Source organism: Nicotiana tabacum, chromosome 21 (genome assembly GCF_000715075.1).
Source record: "Nicotiana tabacum cultivar K326 chromosome 21, ASM71507v2, whole genome shotgun sequence".
NCBI classification, from domain to species: domain Eukaryota; kingdom Viridiplantae; phylum Streptophyta; class Magnoliopsida; order Solanales; family Solanaceae; genus Nicotiana; species Nicotiana tabacum.
Window position 1 is genome coordinate 86,593,233 of NC_134100.1, and position 21,192 is coordinate 86,614,424.

General features: G+C 36.8%; 1 protein-coding gene across 1 annotated transcript; it reads left to right on the forward strand.

Annotated features, from left to right (window-relative positions):
• Positions 1-8,516: 8,516 nt before the first annotated feature.
• Positions 8,517-15,322, forward strand: LOC107799364 (protein transport protein sft2-like). Its single transcript, XM_075242108.1, has 4 exons — positions 8,517-8,833; positions 11,152-11,419; positions 11,560-11,664; positions 15,017-15,322. The coding sequence occupies exons 1-4, from the start codon at positions 8,646-8,648 to the stop codon at positions 15,125-15,127; spliced, it is 672 nt and encodes a 223-aa protein (XP_075098209.1). The 5' UTR covers positions 8,517-8,645; the 3' UTR covers positions 15,128-15,322.
• The last annotated feature ends 5,870 nt before the right edge of the window (positions 15,323-21,192 follow it).

Genomic DNA, 21,192 nt, shown 5'->3' on the forward strand with positions numbered 1-21,192 from the left:
ATAGTTGGGCGTGATCAGTTGTGAAAGGAGTTGTGATTACGTGTTAACCATAAGTGCCAGTGGCAATAAGGAATGAAGGTTAAAGTTGGTATTTGATTGGGAAAGGTGTGATGTTTGAGATGGATAAGTTGAAAGAGCCATTGTAGTGTGGCGTCAGAGCGTTGTAAGAGTTATTGTACAATTGGGAGTAGGTCTAGTTGTGCCTAAAGATGCCTTGCATTTGAGCAGTGAACAAAAATATGCGAGATCGATTCAGTGTCGTGACAAGTTTCGCATAAACTATTTAGGGTAATGGTTGATTTATGAAGGTATTGCTTTGTGGGTAGGCGTTCATGGCTACAAAGCCAAAGGAAATGGACAATATTTTGGGGGATGTGGAACTTCCAAATCCATTTATAAGAGAAGCTAGTTTTTGGTTGGAGTAAAGAGAGATAGGTAGACTTAACTGTGAATTGGGCATTTGGGTTAAGTCCTCAAATGATATTATCATGGCCTGAAGGAAAACTTAGGTAGGTGTACATTATGTATTCGTTGAATCAAAGTACTGGGGAGGATAAAAAAAGTGGTTTGCAAGTCCCATTGATTATTATAAATGGAGTTTGCAATGGAGATGTTGTTTTCAAATTGATTTAGGGGCCCTGCTATGAGGGAACGTAATGTGCATTCTGGAGTAACCCATGCATCGTGCCAAAATTTTATGAAGGATCCAGTACTATTTTTTCAAAGTGATCCCTTGTTACAGTAGCCCTACCCTTTCCAAATGTTTTTTCCAAATAAAAGAAAGGTTGGAGGGGGTGGTCAAAGAGGGTTTGCGGTATTTTGCTAGTATAATAGAGGCTCATAGTGTGCAAGGATTATGGAATAGGCGGCATGCCAACATAGCATGAAGTGTATTATTTTTGAGTGAAAGTTTTTGCAACCAATTTTTGTGGTTGGTCGTGCCCCATAAGAAGTTACGTTGATATCGATCAAGATGTTTGAGGATGTATGGTGGTAACAATATGTATTGCATTATGTGATTTTGCAAGGAGTTAAGAGTTGAACGAATGAGTGTTGTACGACCTGCCAGTGTAAGAAAAAATATTTTCCAGCCTACAAGTCTAGCTTTGAAATTATCAATGAGGGACTGAAAATCTCGTTTCCTAGGCCTTTCTACAAAAATGGGAAATCCCAAATATTTAACAAAGGTGGAGCCTTCTGTCATATTGAAGGATTTGAGGATGGGCACCTTGCATGTGGTTGGGTAGTTTTTTGAGAAAAAAATCTTAAACATAGAGAAGTTTAATTTTCATGCCCGACCAGTTTGAGAAGTAGGTTAAGGTATCTATAATTGATGCACGTGAGCGCGGAGTAACGCGTAATGTGAGAATAATGTCATCCGCAAAGAATAAGTAGGAAATTGGGGGTCCTAAGCATGACAATTTAATGAGTATCCAAGAATTGTAATCAACATCAACGTCAATGGTACGGCATAGCATCTCCATACATAGAATGGATATGTATGGTGATAGAGGGTCGCCCTGCCTTATGCCCCGCGATGGTAGGAAATGAGGGAGTTGGAGAGCCATTAAATAAGATAGATATTGAGGAGGTAGTAACACAAGACATTATAAGCTTTATTAAGGGGGGGGGGAGGGGATTTAGGTGAGTTAAGGAAAACTTGATGAAGGACCAGTCAAGACGGTCGAATGTTTTTTCGAGATCTAGTTCCAAGAGCATGTTGCTATTGCAGCCTCTCCGTTTTTGAAATTTAAGGAGAATCTCTTGTACTATAATGGCATTGTGTGCTGCTCTTTTATTTTTTTTGGAAGCTAGTTTGAGCAGGGTGAATTAGTTTATCCAAGAAGGGCTTGATGCAGTTAACAATAATCTTGGTGATTATTTTATAAATTGTGTTACAAAGACTAATTGGGCGGAAATGATTAACTATGGCAGCATTTTTAAGTTTTGAAATTAGGCAAATATAGGTTGAACTAATATCTTCAGGCATACATCTAGTAGTGACTATTTGATGGCAAAAAGTTAGGACTAAATATTTGATATCAGACCATCATTTTTGATAGAAATATGAGTGTAGGCCATCAGGGTCTGGAGCCTTTATTGGCTTATAGGAATGTATTGCATTAAGTATTTCATCATCCTCTAAAGGTTTGAAGAGAATAAGACAATCAACATTTGTAATTGAGTTATTAAGGGCATGTGGAAAGAAGCCGGGGGAGGAGATGAAGATTGTAAGTGTGAAATAATTGTGTTCTCGCTGACTACAATATCATGGCACCAGTTGCCAGTAGTGTCTTGGAGTGCAGTAATACGATTTCTCCTACGACGTTGGAGGGTAGAAAGGTGGAAGAATTTGGTATTTGCATCACCCTCGTTGAGCTAGTTAATGCGAGATTTTAGTGTCTAAAATTGTTCTTCTATTTAGCATATGATTATATTCATTTAGTAGCTCACGCTCAAGATTTTGTAGGAAGGATCTAGTAGGATAATGGTAGGATGCTTGGATTCTAGAAAGTCCGGATAGCAATGTGCGTTTCTTCTTATATATGTTTCCAAAGGTGTTGGTATTCTACATTTTGACAGTGCTGGTGAAGTGGTGAATGGCTTGAAGGAGATAGGAGTGGTTTTTCCATATGGTGGATACCATAGGCTGAAACTCTGGGTGGGATGTCCAGATAATTTTAAATCGGAACAACTTGTCAGGTGGGGAAGTAAAGCCGTGTAGTGTAAGAAGAATAGGACAATAGTCTGAATGAGTACGAGGTAGGTGGGTGACTAAACAGTTCGGAAAAAGGTTGATCCATTCATAATTTGCAAAAATTCTATCCAATCTTTCTAAAATAGTATGGCCATTCGTACGGTTATTTGTCCAAGTATATTTGCTGCCTTTAAACCCTAAGTCGGTGAGATTACAGGAATTTATGCAATTGAAAAAGTTATTGGCACAAGATAAATTAACCCCTTTACCACCTAATTTCTCATTTTCTCGGATTATTTCATTAAAATTGCCTCCTGCTATCCAGGGTTCCTTGTAATTTTTTGAGATGCATTTTAAGTTATTCCAAAGGATACATAAATCTGTATAAGTAGTACTAGCATATATAGCTGAAAGAAGCCATTTATTAGGAAGGGGGTTACCTGAATCATACAGTGAGTTTGCTGACGTGTCATAGCCATCTCCTCCATAGTGAGTAGGTCGCGACTCCAAAGCATAACTATGCCACCTAAGTTGCCCTCAGCAGGCACCTATGCCATATTTGTGAATTAAAAATCATCCCCAAGGGTCGTGTGATTAGAGAGATGCATTTCTCTGAGAACAACAAGCGCGGGACGGTGGTAGTCTAAGAGGTAACGAAAGTTACGATGGAAATCAGGTGATTGGGAGCCTCTACAGTTCCATATGATGAAGTTCATATTAGGGGGAAGTGGGTTTGGAGGATCTTCCACATGCAGTGTAGGATTGGATACCACTACATATTTCCCCACAACTGGGTTGATAGTTGGGTGTAGGATGAATAAGCAATGACGAAGGTTTGAAGGGCATATGAGAAATAGTTTTTTTTGCGTACTTTTCTTTGAGGACATAGGCTTGGATTTCTTTGAGATAAATCAACTCCGTTTTTGTTTTCCGGTAGTGGTGCATGATCTCTGCGATTTCCTGATGGTCGGGTTCCCCTGGTTCATCTGGAGTGTGAGGGTTGATGTGGTGGTGTTGTGGAGTTGTGCTGGATGAAGAGAATAGGTCGTGGGGACTGTTGGGGGATGGTGGAAAGTTGTTGAGTGGTGTTGGAGCTAAGATATAGGGCTGAATCCAAGGAGTTTGTGGAGCAAGAGGGGGGGGGTCGGATAAAAGGGAAGATTCAGTGGTTGGGTAGTGTGGGTCGATGTCGTAGACCGATGGTACTGGCCATAAAGATTCATCGCCAATCCCATGCCCTCTGTGACTATCTGAGCAAGGTCGGAGGGGTTGTGTAGTAGTATCCTAACCGCTTGGTTGTTCACTTCCATGGTAAAAGTGAGAGCTTGATTTTGGAGGTCTAATTCCAACCAGGAATGGGTGTCTGTCGTTCCATGTAGTGTTGAGCTGTGAAAATTTGTTGGTATAGATTCATGTTTGTTGTTGTGGAGTTCATGAGTAGATGGTGATACTGGGTGTGTCGTGAGGGACGAGGTGTGACTGGGTGAGGGTGATGGCGTCTGCGAAAGTATCGAAGGTGATGAGTCATGTGATATAAAGGTGGGGGCCTAGGTAGTGGGGTTTGTGGAATGATGTAACTCAGTGTCCGTGTGAGTAGATGTCAATAAGAGGGGACTTTTTGGTAGGCTTAATTGAGGGTTGTAAGTGATAGTAGAAGAGATGGGCTGTGTTGATGGACGTGTGTTAGAGGTGAGGCCCAATAGCTTATTGGCGGTGGTATGGGAGTGATTTAAGGTGGGCTGTTCGATATGGTAATGATGGGTTGTAGGTTTATGAAAATAGGCCTGAACTCGTGTCTCTATGGATGAGTCAGCATTTGTGGAAGAAGATAGTAGTTGCTTGGTGACATGTAGTGCCGCGTGTGAGGAAGAGACAATGTTAGTTGGTATAGTATTGTTAGAAGTATTTTGGCCTGGGCTTGCGATGGCGGTTTGGTCTAAGGGACTTGCTAGGATTTTTGGTTTAACTCTTATTGTGCTGGCCTGTTTTGTGGGTGAAATTGGCACATGTGCTTCCGGATTAAGAGAAGTTTCATTAATTTCAGACAAATCACAATGCGATAAATTTGAGTCACTAAAGAATTTAGGAAAATCTGCTTTGGCATTACTAATAAAACCAGTGATTTTTTCTTTGAGTAGATTCGAGTTAGTGAACTTACCTTTAGGTGACGTAGGTGCCTTGTCCATAGTGGTACGCTGTGCAAAGTGGATGTCAGATGCATGGATTTGGTGTGCTGATTTATGTATTTTTATTTTTGGGAAAACTATTATCTTTCACTCGCTGGTCTCTTGTAGGGGCTTTAGGGTTTGAGGCGGAATGGGTATGTTGCTATGTTTGAGTGATGATTGTGGGGATGTGTGTGGAGTTGTATTTGTGAGATGAGTGCATTATTGCGTGTTGTGGCCTAGTCTGCCACAATTTAGGCATAATAAATGTAGGCCCTCATAATAAAATGACTTGTTTGTGTGTACCTATATAGATATGTGTATGTAGGGGTTGTTCAACTGGGACTTCTATGCAAATTCTTGCGTACCTGCCACGAGAGGTGGTTGGTGTGAATGGATCAATCTTAAGTAATTTCCCAATCTTGTTACCCACTCGTGTTAGAATGTCTAAATCATAAAATTCAGTGGATAGTTCTGGCAGTCGGATCCATATAGCTGAGTAAGTCAACTGTGTTTTAAATGCGATAAATTTTGGTTCCCAACGTTGGACAGATAGGAAGTGGTTGAGTATGAACCATGGACCGTCATGAAGAGCTTTTTTCATGTTTTCTTCATGTTGGAATTTGCTGAGAAAAAATCCGCTCCCAGGTCTATTAGAGGAAGCTCTTCCGTTGGTTTCCATTGCGAATATATTTTTTGCCTCAACAATTGATGGCCCACTTTGCGGCCAAATACTTTGATGATGACGAAAAATTTTCATGGGGAATATAGTCTGTTTTTCTCAATGCTTGTGAGAGGAATGAAAGGGCCAGTGTCTACATTTGCACGAGTTTCGTCAGCAAGGTCAAGTGAATCGTTGAGTGCAGACGTTTTTGATGATTCAGTGAATATCTGTGCACGACTTATTAAAGGAGGGATTTTCGGGACTTGGAGCGTTGGAATCTATTTGCATAAAATTTAATTTAGGAGAGGGATTGGATGGTGGGTCGGTGGTTTGTGATCGGACATTCATGGTAAAGATCTGATGAGACGGGTGAGGGAGACGAGGAATTATTGGTAGTAAAAGAAGGCCTGAGAGGAGAGAGAACAGAGAGAATGTGAACATCACATCATACATGAGAACAAAAAAGTTATAATTTCCTCTACAATGGGCTCTTCTTTGCTTTCCTTAAAAGAAATTTTGATTGCTCTCGAATTAATTATGTGCGAGTAATTTATATCTATAACTAGAAAACTTTAGTACTCCCTTTATTTTATATGCTTCAATTTAATCGGATACAAATTTTTAAAGTGTAAAAAATCTTGCATCTTGACAGAAAAAAAGAAAAAACTTGTATCGTGTGATCCTAAACTAAAGCTATGTAGGACACAATAAAAATATTATTTGAATTTTATGATATTTAACACTTCATCTCCTTTATATAAGAGAATATTATTAATAGTAAATAAGAATGTTAAAATAAACAAGTTCACAAAATATAAAAATAGGCCATGAGTTTCAGCTGTAAAATCAACTACTAAAACTTATATCAAAGTAGAACGTGGAAATCTCACGGTGGGATTCGAGCCATAAAATCAGTCGCTAACCGATTATATTACAACCTTGAGTTGCGACCCTTTTTCAGGATGCTTTGTGCAATTCTTTAAATTAAAGTACCATTCCTTAAAAAAGATAGGGAGGACTATGGCTGTCCAACGGGATGGGACGGGACAGGACAAAATTAACGGGACGGCAGGCCCATCTCGTCCCGCTAACAAACGGGACGGGACGGGACGGACGATAGGCCCATCCCGTCCAACTAACAAAGGGGACGAGACGGGTTCGCGGGCATTAAGTGCCGTTTTAAAAAAAATATGTATTTAAGCATTGAGTTTGGCAACGGCTATTCTTTTGACAATGACTAAGTTTTTAAAGTTTGCAACAACTAGTTTTTTGACTTATTTAATAAACTTAAAAATTAAACGGAAATTAGGAAACTAAGTAAAGAATTATAAAATATTAAAACAAAAGACTTGTAATGAAATATTCTAGTAATTATAAATTTATAATAGAGTTATAATTTATTTAATATCATTTCAAGCTATTAAGTAACTAAGTAAGAGTGTAAGACAATTCATAAAAAAAATCCAACGCTTAGAACCTTTTATTTTATTAATAGAACTTTCAAATCTCACATACAAATATAATTCTTTTGAAGAGCACATAATCTACGCAGCCACCTTCTAGGAAGGGTTCTGTTTGAACTAGGCCTCTTAGTAGCCAATTATAAATTATCATACTAATATTTGTAAGCTCCTATATAATTTCGTTGTAACTTATCTATAATTTCTCTCGGACATTGTTCTGGAATTGGCAATGTTGATTGATGTTCCATGAGTTCCATGTCGTCATCGCTCCCAGAGCTAAGTATCTCATTGTATTCTTCTTCTTCCCTAGTAGTTAATTTTTTAAAATCAAGATTTCTTCTTTCTAAATTAATCCAATCTCTGAATAATACGAAAATCTCTAGGCTGTCCTCCGCTAATGAATGTCTATGATCTCCAATTTAAAATCTTGCCGCGCTAAAAGCACTCTTCGATGCTACTAATGATGCTTGAATATCAAGGGTATCTCGGACCATTATTGAAAGTGTTGAAAAAGCCTTGCCACGCTCCCTACACCATGCCAAAAGTTGTTCGCTGCCTTCTTCGTATTTAATACTTTCCAATCCTTGATTAAGATAAGAATCAAGTTCATCATCAATATAGGAATCAAAACCTGTTATATCATCCATATCTTCCCATAGAACTTCTACTCTAGACTTAGAAGTAGAATGAGCAGCTTCACTACCTGTTGTTTCCATATATTTATATTTATCAAATATTGATCTAACATAAGAATATATGTTAGCTTGACAGTCTTCGAGAGATGGTTGTTCATTTTCTTGAATTGCTAAATTCTCATAAATTTTACGAACAAGTCCATTTGCACCTCTTAATTTTAAAGATGGGTTAAGTATAATATAAATTAAATAAACTTGGGGAATAGGGAAGAATACTTTTTAAATTTTGCAATTATTTCATTAATGGCTGGTGCATAAGTTGGATTAGTTTTATACTTACTAAATACAACAGAAATTTCATAAATATACCATAATATTTGGGTAACAGTAGGATAATATATACCAGAAAATTATTTTGTAGCATAATAAAATTTTTCTAAAAATTTAGTAAGCTCTTTGATATGATCCCAATCAGAATCAACAATTTGATAAGCGGGGATACCATTATGCATATTAAATACCTTTTGTATAGGCACCATTAATCATAAGCAACTTTAAGCATTTCATAAGTAGAATTCCACCTAGTACAAATATCTTTTGAGGGGAGGGGAGAGGTGGAGGCCAATTATAGCCGTTTTTGGCCGTTGGGAACGACTATTTTTGTAATTGAAGCCGTTGCCCAATGGCTAGAATTAAAAAAAAAATGCGGGACGAGACGGACGGGACAGGCGAGATGGGACGGGACAGGATGGGACGAGACAAACGGAACGAAATAGCCATCCCATCCCATCCTGTGTCCTGTTTAACATGAGCCTATCCCGTTTAGAATTAAGTGGGACGGGACCGTCCAGTTGGACAGCCTTAGCGAGGACACACATATACAAATTAAAAAACAGAATCAGAAGAAGAAGGAAGTAAGAATTTATGTAATGGTGAGGACCAGAACAGTCCCGTACCCCATAACCTAAAACATCAGATCTCCTTCACTCTGCTACAGAAAACAATTTCATCAGAATAAATATGCATAAAACAGCACAATCTTGGTTTACAGGAGGGCCAAGTAACGATCTAGAAAAGACACAATCGTCCCTGTTAGCTGATTGGAATGCTTACGCTGCTGCTAAAAATGAGGAGGGTTCTTCATCTTCCGATCTAGGGTTTGATCTTGAAGCCGCCGTTAGAGATAAAGTCTCCGGCACTTTTAACGTGTAAGTGTACTTTTATCTGAAAAGTGGAAATTCAAATATTTGATTAATTTGAATTTCAAACCCCAGTGCAGTTTTTAATTTTTGAAAAATTGTTAAGAATATGATAATTGGTTGAAGAAGGCACTCGTGACATTTCCAATTGGATTAATTTTTTTTCAGTTTTTTACTCCCTTGTTCAAAAAGGATGGCGGGTTTAGGGTATCAGAGTCAACGAAAGTAAATTATTTGATGCAAATTTGAACGTAGATTTTTAATTTTTTGAATTGGTGGCAAGCTTAATTTCAAGTTTTGGACTTGTAATTGCGTTTACAAAGCAGGAAGATACCCTAATTACATCTAGTAAAATGTAAATGTATCTTTTTTTCCATTATGCAACCTCATTTTGCTGTGGGAGGTGGTAACAATGATACTGGGTAGCTACCTTTAGAGCTGCTAATCAGAATATAGCCACCATTTGGAAAGTAAGGTTGAGGACTTTCTTTTCCTTCTTAGCCAATGGTAAGGTTGAGGACTTTCTTTTCCTTCTTAGCCTGCGTAACCCACCACATTGTTCGGTCGAGAATGAGTATGAAGGTTATGTAATGGTGTGTGAGTCTCTGCTATGTGTCCAAGGTGATCTAATAGAAAACTAGGTTCCATGTTCTTTCCAATCATGGCATCTACTACACCTACTTCATTGTTTTGCTTTTGCACTTGACCAATATGATTGATGATTTCCGTGGATGTATTCTCCCTATCATACCTTTTCTCTTTGGTTCTACCAGTGCTGGAGTTTCACTTGTAAAAGTTCTAAATCCGTGACACTTTGCTGGAGTTTCACTTTCACTTGTAAAAGTTCGAACTTCAAGAAAATTATTGGAATTTGAACTCCGGCTATTTTTCAATTACTTTAGTGCATTTTTAAGTTGTGATTATCTTTCAATTACCTTGCAAACGTTGGATATATTTCAATCAGCGGTCCTAAAATTGGTTGTTTGTCAAAATAATTTGTAGGAGGTGTATGTGCATTTGAGACTCAATACCTTGGGGGAGAGTCTATGGAGCAAGTCTCCCATCCCTTTCACTAATTATGTATTCACAAAATTTTTACAAAACTTAAAGAAAAAAGTAGAAGTAAGCTTGTGACATTTTAAAAACGAATCCATTTGTAGCCAATCATTAATCTAAAATTTACTCCCTTTATTCCAAAAAATGACGCTATTTTCTTATTCTTTTGTTCTAAAAAGTATGACATCTTTCCTAAATTTGAAAATAATCTAACTTGTACTTCACATTTACCCTTAATGACAAGTTTTTATAGTCACAAAAATATTATGACATGTTTAACAACACAAACATAAAGAGTTTTATAGCCACACAAAATTATGACATAATTAATATCACAAGTTTCACAAGTCTTTTGTAGTTTTCTTCTTTCTTAAAACTCTGGGCCTAGTCAAACTTCGCCTCTATTAATTGAAATGGAAGGAGTATGAATCACATGCTTGGATAAAGGAAGAGGGTTATTTAAGTTGATGATCAGGGTAAACTAGCATCTTTGTTAAATCAGGTAGGGTAAACTCGTCAAATTATGATGAATCAGATATTGAAGGGACAAAATTGAGTGAAATGGTATATTATTGTTTCATTTTAGTGCAAAGAAGCTCTAGTAGAAGATGCAGATTCAGTAGTTGACATCTTAGGATCTTTGTTACTAGCACAGGACTTTCTTTTTGATTTTTGGGGTCCTATAACTCTGGTATCTCTTAGAACAGTCTTTGTGCAAAGGACTACTTTAATGGTTAATAAAATACCTGTTACCTTTTTTTTAGAAAAGGAGTGAAATGGATACAGATGATTCATATAGACGACTTTAACTAGTCTGGGATTGAGGCATAACGACAAAGTTGATTGATGATATTAGTATAATGCGTAATGATGTTTGCTTGCTGTATTTGTGTGATTTCCCTTTCAGTTAATCTTGTATCAGTTTTTGGAATTTATGGCATGGGTGTATCTTTCATTGATCTTGCTCAAACTCTGAGTTGTCAATATTCTGGGATATTTCTTCTACGGACTTCCATGGACTTGGTAGTTTGATGATTTGGACAAAGCAGTGGTGGAAGCATTCTGATATATTCATGCATCAGGTAGCACCTATGTGCCTATGTGGTAATTTAGGCAATAGGCTTTAGATATTACAATTGAAGAAGTGATGAATATGGTTGGTCTCGAGTGTTTTAATCTAATTGCAACATAAAAATAGGTGCCCACCTGGTGTCTTGGTTGTATTGTTCACTTGCTGATGACATTTGTTAATTTTTCCTTTTTCTGCATAGGGTTTCTAAAGGAGTAAGAGATTTACCAGGAAGCTTTAGTTCCGCGACCAGCAATGTCCCTTCGGGGAGGTCCCTTATGTACTTTGGGTTATTTCTTGCAGCTGGTGTTTTTTTCATCTTCATTGCATTCACTATGTTCCTCCCTGTCATGGTGTTGATGCCTCAGAAATTTGCTATCTGCTTCACAATTGGCTGTGCATTCATTATTGGCTCATTCTTTGCTCTCAAAGGTCCAAAGAATCAGCTCACACACATGACATCAAAAGAGGTATTTTAGTCATTCTCACTCATGGTTTTGCCTTCTATTATGTCTAACCTGTTGCTTGGGGAAATATTTAAGAGCACATTTCCCTTCCTTTGTGATAGTTTAATTTTCTGCAATCTCATTATTCTTCCTTCCTTTTCCAGAGACTTCCATTTACAGGGGTATTTGTTGGCAGCATGGTAGGGACAATTTACGTCTCTATGGTGCTTCACAGTTATATTCTTTCTGTGCTCTTCTCGGTGATACAGGTATTGGATTTTTGCCCCCTTATTCTTTAATTTTAATGCTAATGCTTAAATAGTTTAATGTTTTGGCCATAATAAATTCTTTTATTAGCCTCTAAAGATGGAAGAAGAGTCAAATGCTCTCCGAACGCTTTTAAACTTGCTTGTTAATATTTCCAGGACATATAGCCCCAAAAAGAAAAGCAAAGTTTCTAGAACAAAAAATATGCTACTATGAGTTCTCCAACTTATCAAGTCTCCGATATTGCAAGTTCTCTTCCAATCCATGATTTCTTTTGTCTTTAGCAGCCATTCTGCCATTTGTTTTCTTGGGAAGTGCTTTCATGTGTGAAGTTACATTTTTAGCCACTTTCACGGGGTACAGCTCTATCAACTAGAAGTTACTACCCCCGGTCCATCTTAAATGTCTTTTTAGCCAAAATAAGTTTGGTCCAAAATAAGTGTCACTTTTGGAATCTAGGAAGACATCAATTATATTTTTTCCAAATCTATCCTTGCTCCAATAAATGATTCATACAAGGGCAATATAGTCAAATAACTCTTGTACTTAATCCTATTAAATGATTTTCTTAATGAGTGTGCCAAAACCTTATCTGGCATTTAAAATGGACTGAAGCTAGTGATATAATTTTTGCTTGGTTCGTGAGCAGTACTATTTACTTTTTTATTTCCCATGTTTTTTTGTTCTGGTACCAAACAGTTGATGCTTGCGCAATGTCATACCTGCTATAGGCGTTATTTGCTTTTCACCACCCTGACTTTGTAGGTTGCTGTCTACTAATTCTTAAGTACTAGTCCATATTGCATTGATCTTTTAGCTTTTTTGACTGTGTTTGGACACTAAAAGAATGAGTTTTATCTACATGCATGGTAAACACAGAGTACCAAAAGATTATCCTATTTCAAACAACCCACATATGGGCAGTTAAACAGATTCTGGGTATATGGGACATCATGTGATTTGTGTCTTTCCTTAAATAGTACTAAGCATGGATCTTAGTACCTGCCAAATCACGTCTTGTACCGCAATGGTGGAGCTTCCCCTTTTCTGGAATGAATTTGGAAAGTTACATTCAATTTAGTTTAATAAGCTTTATGTGTTGAAAAATACTCAAAACTGTGAGTGTTTAAATTTTAAATATTAATTTCAATATTTGGTCTATGATTAGTTGTAAAATTAAAAGTTCCTTTTTAGTCTACATTATGAGACACCAAGTAATTTGGAATATTTTCCTTTAAAATGTTGAGGAAACTTTCCCGAGTCTGCTTTTCGTTAATATTTCATACCAAAAAAGAGTTCAGCTATGAGCATAACTTAGTAAGTGGATATGTGAGTGATAGAAGTTGCTAAACAAAGAGACAAGTAAATAGTCTAGAAGGTGGTGGCACAAGTGGAGTTGTGAGTTAAAGGTGTGAAGTGTCCCATATTGGTTAAGGGAATGAGCTGATGTTTTCTTATATGGTCTTGGCAAACCTTTCACCATGAGCTACCCTTTGGGGTTGAGTTAGGCTCAAGGTCAATTCTTTTAACATGGTAACAGAGCAGACACACTTCCCTATTCTTGGTTTATCCAATGTTATGTCTCATGCGATGTTGTCTACGTTCTAAATGTCCAGTCTTTGGGCGTGTGTGTACTGTCGCCTTATTAGTTGGAAGAATGAATTGTTGTCTACTTATATGGTCTTGGGAAATCCTCACCTATTGAGTTAGTTTTTGGGAATGGGATTGAGTTAGATTTCAGGTCCATCTTCTTAACAGTAGGCACTATAGTTGCGGAAGTGCCTCAGGGCTTTGGTCTAGTGGTATGAGCTCATGCTCATCACCAGGTTGAAACCTGGTGATGAGTTGTTGTCTACTTATATGGTCTTGGAAAATCCTCACCTATTGAGTTAGTTTTTGGGAATGGGATTGAGTTAGATCTCAGGTCCATCTTCTTAACAGTAGGCACTATAGTTGCGGAAGTGCCTCAGGGTTTTGGTCTAGTGGTATGAGCTCATGCTCATCACCAGGTTGAAACCTGTTGCCGACAAAATCGTGGTATTTAAGTGGAGAAGGGTAGAGGGGTGGGCTATGCGCTAGTTGGCGTTGGGGATTTCGTGGTTATTAAAAAAAAAAAAGGAAGTATTGTAGCAAAAGGTTGTATCTTCATATGAACTACATGTGGGGGGCCCTCTCCTCTTGCTTTCTTGTATATCTCTGGAGAATCCTGTGGTCATAAAATCTTAATAAGGTACACTCGATGTAGTTATTGATGGTCTTCACCTTTAGATGTTATCATCTATTTTAGATGTACCAATAAAGTGTATCTAGAGATGAATATGATACATAGTATTAAATTGCACAAATGCGATTCTAGTCTTGAAAAGAAATCTAGATACAGGTTGACATTGTACCTACCTGTTTAGGACCTGACTTCATTCTCTTCATTAAGTTAAATCCTATAAGTCAGACAAATGAGCAAGAAACAGTGCGACTGTTAATAAGTTCGTTCGTGATAGAATGAAGGTGAATGGATGCAATGCACATGCAGTTGTAAATGGTAAGAGGAAGGAAAAAAGGCCCCCCTAGCAAATGCGGTTCTTGAAATATTTTATGAACTTAAGGAGTATTGAGTATATAAAACATAGATTAACTAACAAAAAGATGTTTAAATTATATCCAAAAAAGAAAGAAATTACAGTAATAAATAGGAAAGATACCGGGCCAATTAGCCATCCCTTTGCATGAGGGGCCAAACTGAGCCAGCCTTCAGAGGCCAAGCAGTAATCTGGTTGTATTCACCTCCAGATATATCAAGTTTGACTCAATTTAGGGGAGGACCAAAACACAGCTTTTAGAACCATCAGAGAGGACAGAAGTGTTATTCCTCATGACCTGAGTTGATTCCCATTCTTCTCTACGAAATTGGAAGATTAGCGATTTGACAACTATCCGCACCCTCCTATCCTCTAAATGCAAAAGAAAGAAGGAAAAAGAAAGAACAGAACTGAGAAAGGAAATACTAATGGGTGCCCACACCTAAACAAAGCCTACTCTCACGAAAAGGTTAATGAAATGGTCTGTAGCTGTTGCTTACAAGCATTTAGCTGCTTCAACTTTTTATCAGAAAGCTTTCCTCCAGACAATCCTCTTCAACAGCGCAAGAAAAGAAAATAAACAACAATACTTTACAGGGATCTATTTGGCAGATTTGTTACAGAAATGTTATGCTGCTTCTTTTACTAGTTTCATGAATAATTGGGTCTCTTCAACAATGTTGTCGCTTTCTCAGAGTTCAATGGTTGTTACTATCCATCCATGATTATATCAGTTGTAATACATAACTAATATGCTGTAATATTCTGTTCTTGGTAGGTCCTTGCTCTATCTTATTATGTTATCTCCTACTTCCCCGGAGGTTCAGCTGGGATGAGATTTCTTTCTTCAACCCTTACATCCACTATTTTCAGATGTTTTGGAAGGTGACAACATCCGCTTTCCTAACCATTTTCCCTTACTTTTGAGAATAGTCCAAAGTTTGAGAAACTAACTGTATGCTCTTGATGAGTTGATTGAATGATAAATGATGAGAAGGGAATCAAGATTTATTTTTGACACATCTTTTTTCCTACTTCTGTGCACATTTGAACTTGATTGGTAGTTGGATTAGTTATTTACATAGTTGAGTGTGTATGATGTACTATAAGCCCAAAATCTAGACGTATTGCGTTTCGGACGGAAGGATTAGAATTTTATTTTCGCATGAAGTGGGTGAAAATCATGGGCGACCAAAGTTTAAAGTCCCAACAGACAAAAGATACTTAGTGATCTATTCTGATCTGTTTGGGCTTTGGTGGACAAGTTATCCGATACTTGTGTTGGTGGAACCTAGCAAGCCGGGCAAATACTGGATGGAATAGTTGAGATGCACGAAAGCTGGCTAGGGCACCACCATTATTAAAAAAAATAGTAATGATCCTCTTTTTTGGTGTTTTCGGCAAAAGGTTGAAGCTTCATTCCTCAAGGAAATGTACAGAAGCAACGAGGTTCCTAGAGAGCTCTAAAGACACATTACATCCAGGAAATTGGAGCTTAATATATTGTTTGATATAAAAAAATTCGAGGTCTTTCTCTGGCCTAACATACACACGGAAAGTACACACAATACATGGACTTGCAATGAGCAGGGGTGGATATAGTGCAGGTTGTATGAGTTCTAGTGCAGGTCGTATGAGTTAAACTGAATTCATTATTTTCTCGCGAATTATGTATATACATATATGAAAAAATTATAAATATAACATATAATTAGATCACTCACTTTATTGTGGGGTCCGCGCAACAAGAACAAGAGCCCTTTCTCTTCCTTTTTCTTTGCCACCATGACATTGGAAATCAATGCTTTCACGCGAAGTCCTCGTCACTGTAGAAAACTAGTACTTTCCTATATTTGATCAAGGCTGCTTGAACTTACAAATCTGTTCAGTTCTTGGAATCGGGCTAGGAGCAGCTATTGAATCTAGTGATGGTGGTGTGATAATGCCAATGGAAAGGGAAAGAAAGGGTAAAACTTTAGTCAGGCAATTGTTGTAGTTTCTCATTCGCAGATTATTCAATCCTTTTTCTTGAGCCTTTTAGAGGGCTTTCATTGTAGTTTCTCATTCGCAGATTATTCAATCCTTTTTCTTGAGCCTTTTAGAGGGCTTTCAGATAGTTCGGTATTGGCTATCAATAAAGGAAGCATATTTCTCAAACTCAATTCATTCCCTATATGGTAATGGTAGGTACGTCGATACCCCTTTTTTGGTTCAATCAAGGAAGGCTCGTGCTTGAGTTCACTCGAACCTACTGAATCTAGATCCTAAATACGATTCTCACGTTGAGAATAATCTATTGAATAGTCACACCAATTTCCCAACTCAAATGTTTTGCCCATCCCTCTCTTCTTGCATCTCTATTTTGTCTATTCACCCTAATTAACATGTTGATGTCTACAGCTATTTCGAGCTTTGAAGTTTCCACCATCCTTAACCACAAAACCAAACTGGATAGCTTCTAGATTGGCTAGAAAAATATCATATACCTAAGTTAGTGCAGAGTGGTACGGCAAGCAAGTTTTTCATGCCATGATCATCTTGACAATATAGTATCATGCACTTACTTATTTGGTTTCAAATTGTACAGAAAAGCAGGTAAGGAATTATACAAGGGCAATGTTAACATCTAGAAAATCTTGTGATCAAATCTACGGCATTATTCATCACCCTTACTTTTTAGTAAGGAAATTTTATCTCCTATAGTAAAGGTATACACCCTATTTATTATAAACTAAAATTATTTTAAAATATTATTTTCTATAGCTACCTTTTATATTTTATAGCAAAATAGGTATTTATGGTATATACTACCATTGAGGCATGAAATACGCTATTTATGTTTTTCCTCTCTCTTTCAATTAACACAAGATTCTCTCTTAGATTTTTTCTTCTTTCTCTCTCCCTTCTTCTCTCTCTTCGAGCAACTCAAGCCCTAGTATTGATGGCCGACGAGAAAGAAGAATATCTCTTTTCGATTCTCTCTCAGATTTTTTTCTTCTTTCTCTCTCTCTTCCTTCTCTCTCTTCGAGCAACTCATGCCCTAGTATTGATGGCTGACGAGAAAGAAGTATCTCTCTCTCTTCGAGCAACTCAAGATACACACCCTAGTATTGATGGCTGACGAGACATTAGAATAGAGTAAAAGGCAGCCAAGAAACAAAAAAAGAGTGAATTTTTTGAACGGAAAGGAGCAATGTGATGAACTCTTATCATAAATTTGTTGTACGGATCCGACGAACTTCTTCTCTTCTTGGCCGGAAAATGCCATCTCCGACGAACTTTCTTCTCTTCTCTGCTATTTAGTCACATACAATTATATAAATACATTGTATTATGTACAAATTTCACTCAAACACATTGTATTTTTATATAAATGAATTTTTTTTTGCATCTATTTATGTATTTCAAAGATCTGTATTTTTTTAATACAGTTGAATACACCTATATTCATGCATACTGTACATACAATATGCATGAATACATGATATAAACATTGAAATACACTGAATACAAATATTAAAATAGAACAAAATATAAACAGTGAATACATTTAATTTTAAAATACAGTGAAATACAGTAAAATACACTAAATAAAAATAGAAATACAGTGAATACAACCAATGAAATATACTGAATACAACAATAATAATATGTATTAGGAATAACTAAAATATTGTTAATACAAATACATTTGAATATACTGAATATAAAATAACGAATACAGTAAATACAAATATTGAATCTAATAAATGCAACAGTAAAAAAATAATATTGAAACACACTAAATAAAAAAGTTAAATACAACAGTTATATACAACTGAAAAATTATTCTAATTAATTGGGTTGATAATGAGGCATGTTAGAATTGATTTTGTTGAGTTATATTAGCAGTGTATCACGCAAATTGATTATTTCCGTTATTAGACAGTTGGGCATGCCTATTTTTAAGGTGATTGCCGTTACTGTATTCATGAGTACATGGCGCGAATACATGTGAATACATGTGCGTACAACTGGACTGCCCTGATTTTAGGCATTTTTTGCTATTGTGTTCATGAATACAGCATCACGAATACAACGAATACACTACCGTAACAACTGAATAATAGCTATAGGAAGTAATTATGTATATGGTAGCTATAAGAAGTTAATAGCCAGAAAACAATAATGGTTTCTGAAAATTCCTCTTTACTTAATCCATCTTCACAAGCCGATCCAGGATTTAAACTCTATAAGTTCAATTCTTAATGTTGTTAGAATTGAACTTATAGGTTCAGATCTTCTATTTTTTCCAATCTTAGTAAATTATTACGTATAAATTTATATTTCGTGTCAAAAATATTGAATTCTGGTGAAGTCGCTGCTATAAGGCTGCATCCGCCTCCGTCTGTCTTTGGCCTGCTCAATTTTGACCCAATACTGATTTTGCCACCCCTAAGTAGGTTAGGTTTGGGGCTAACAAAGAATTTGCCACATGAAAGGGGTCATTGATTAGGAAAATGTCGGGGAAGTTAATGTGTTCCTTTCTGTTAGGCAATTGTACTAGCACAAAATAGTCTTCTTGTTTTCGTAGTTACAGTACATGAAATGCAGAGGTTTATGGGCTTGGCCTAACAGTTTGGCAAGGCACCCTTAGTGGAAAAAATAGCACAAGCTAGTTAGTTTTCGGACTGGTAATTCAAAAATAGTCAGCGTTTGTAAAGTCATTGAAATATAGCCACTATTTTGCTGTAACACAGACCGGTCCAGTATAATATACTGGAGATTGGTGCACCTGTTCAGCATATTATGCTGGAACTCCAACACGCGAAAAGTTCCAGCATAATATACTGGAGATTGGAGCACCAGTATATGAACTTCCAGCATATTATGTTGGATCGGTATATTATACTGAAACTCCAGTATATTATGCTGGAATATTTTTCGGATTTTGAACAGTGTTTTCGTTCAGATTTAATTATCTTTACATGAAAAGTGGCTAAATTTCGATTACTTTTGAAACTATGGCTATTTTTCAATTACCACTTGTAAATCTGGTTATTTTTAAATTTCTCCCCCTTAGTGTTGCAATATAACTCAGAAGTAATTTCGCGAGTTCGATTGATTTCTAATTATAGAGAGCCCTTCCACATCTGGTAATATTTATCATCCCTTCTCCTGAAGGAGAGCCTTGGAGCAACAGTAAAGTTGTTTCCGTGTGATTTATTGGTCACGGGTTCGAACCATAGAATCAACCAGCTATTGATGCTTCTTACATTTAGGATAAACTACCCACATTATACCCCTTGGGATGCGGCCCTTCCTCGAACCTTGCGTGAATACGGGATGCTTCGTGCATCGGGCTGCCCTTTTCTATCATTTCTTCTCTATTACCTAGCACAACTGATTAGGCAATTTCGTCGAACTGATCGAGATACTGAACTTTCTTACTTATATAAGGAGGAGCTTATTTAGTATTGAAATCGATTTATTGAAAGTCAACTTTCATCGTATTATCCCCGTTTTTTACGGTCGCTCCCTCGCCCTCGCGGAAGTACTTTATGCATAAGTGAATGCACTTATTGAGGCTAAGATTTTACAACGAACCAATTCTTGAAATCTCATGCCAAGGTTTAGTATTTTTCTTGGCAGAAAAATGGATAAAATTTTCCAACATAGAGTGGTGATAATTAATGGCTACGAAATTTCATAACAGAATAATTTCAAGCATGTTATCATCAAACTAAAACAATAACACTACCATTTTTCAGACATGTCTTAGCTAGAAAAGCTCAAGACATGCACATATCATAGGAGTAATATTAGGAACTGTCTTGCCACAAGACATCATATCCTATTTCTTCCAATGGAACTGCACTGCAAAAATGAGAAAAATCAAAGGCAAATTCTCCCACATCAAAAATCTCATTTACTCCCTCTGGGCAGGCGATTGTATCTGTATGTGACAACTCCATCATTTCTAGCCACTCGAAATCATCGATAAGCTCCCCCTCCCCCTCCTCCTCGAGGGGGAGCTTATCATAATTTGGAGCCATTTCAATCACCATTGGTTGAATTACACAATCTACTCTTTCTTCTTGGATATCATAATTTGGTTCTTCTTCTTCTTCTTCAAGCAGTTCCCTAAGTGTGTTTTCATCAAATTGTGTCACTAATTCCAAGTCTTCAAATTCATCTATGCTTGTCAAAGCCTGTGAGCTAATAGGAATTTCTAAATCCATCTCAAGGAAAAAGATGTAAATATATAGAAGCAAAGGCAAAAGGAAGAAGTGGGAAAGGCTATCTATTTGGATTGCATATAGTTAGAAGATAACTTTATGGGAAAAAAAGGTTAAGAAGCAAAGACCTTAAATAGGCACTATAAAATTCCTAGTCACAAGGATATGTCTTATCATATTTTGATTTCTAAAAAAAAAGTCATATACAAACTCTTTATAACAACCTCGTTTGTTTTGATATATTTTTTTGTTATTGTTATTATATTGAAATGCTGTTATAGAAAATATATATTGTAACATAACATGAAAAATTGGTTCCAATGAAAATTTGCCCATTATAGTACAGTGTTGCTATAAAGAAGGGAGAAATTCAAAAATAGCCGATTTACAAGTGGTCATTGAAAAATAGCCATAGTTTCAAAACTAATCGAAATTTAGTTACTTTTCATGTAAAGATAAATCTGAACGAAAATACTGTTCAAAATCCGGAAAATATTCCAGTATAATATGCTGGAACTCCAGCATATTATACTTTCCAGTATAATACACTGGAGTTTCAGTATAATATACTGGTCCAACATATTATACTGGAAGTTCATATACAGGTGCTCCAATCTCCAGTATATTATGCTGAAACTTTCAGCTTGTTGGAGTTCCAGCATAATATGCTGGAAGTTCATACACAGGTGCATCAATCTCCAGTATATTATGCTGGACCGGTCCGTGTTGCAATAAA

Bases quoted from the DNA above. Each gene is read 5' to 3' on its own strand.
- LOC107799364 (XM_075242108.1), top strand. From the start codon at position 8,646: ATGCATAAAACAGCACAATCTTGGTTTACAGGAGGGCCAAGTAACGAT. The intron at 8,834-11,151 runs GTAAGTGTACTT...TTTTCTGCATAG, and splicing joins GTCTCCGGCACTTTTAACGT to GGTTTCTAAAGGAGTAAGAG. The intron at 11,665-15,016 runs GTATTGGATTTT...TGTTCTTGGTAG, and splicing joins TGCTCTTCTCGGTGATACAG to GTCCTTGCTCTATCTTATTA.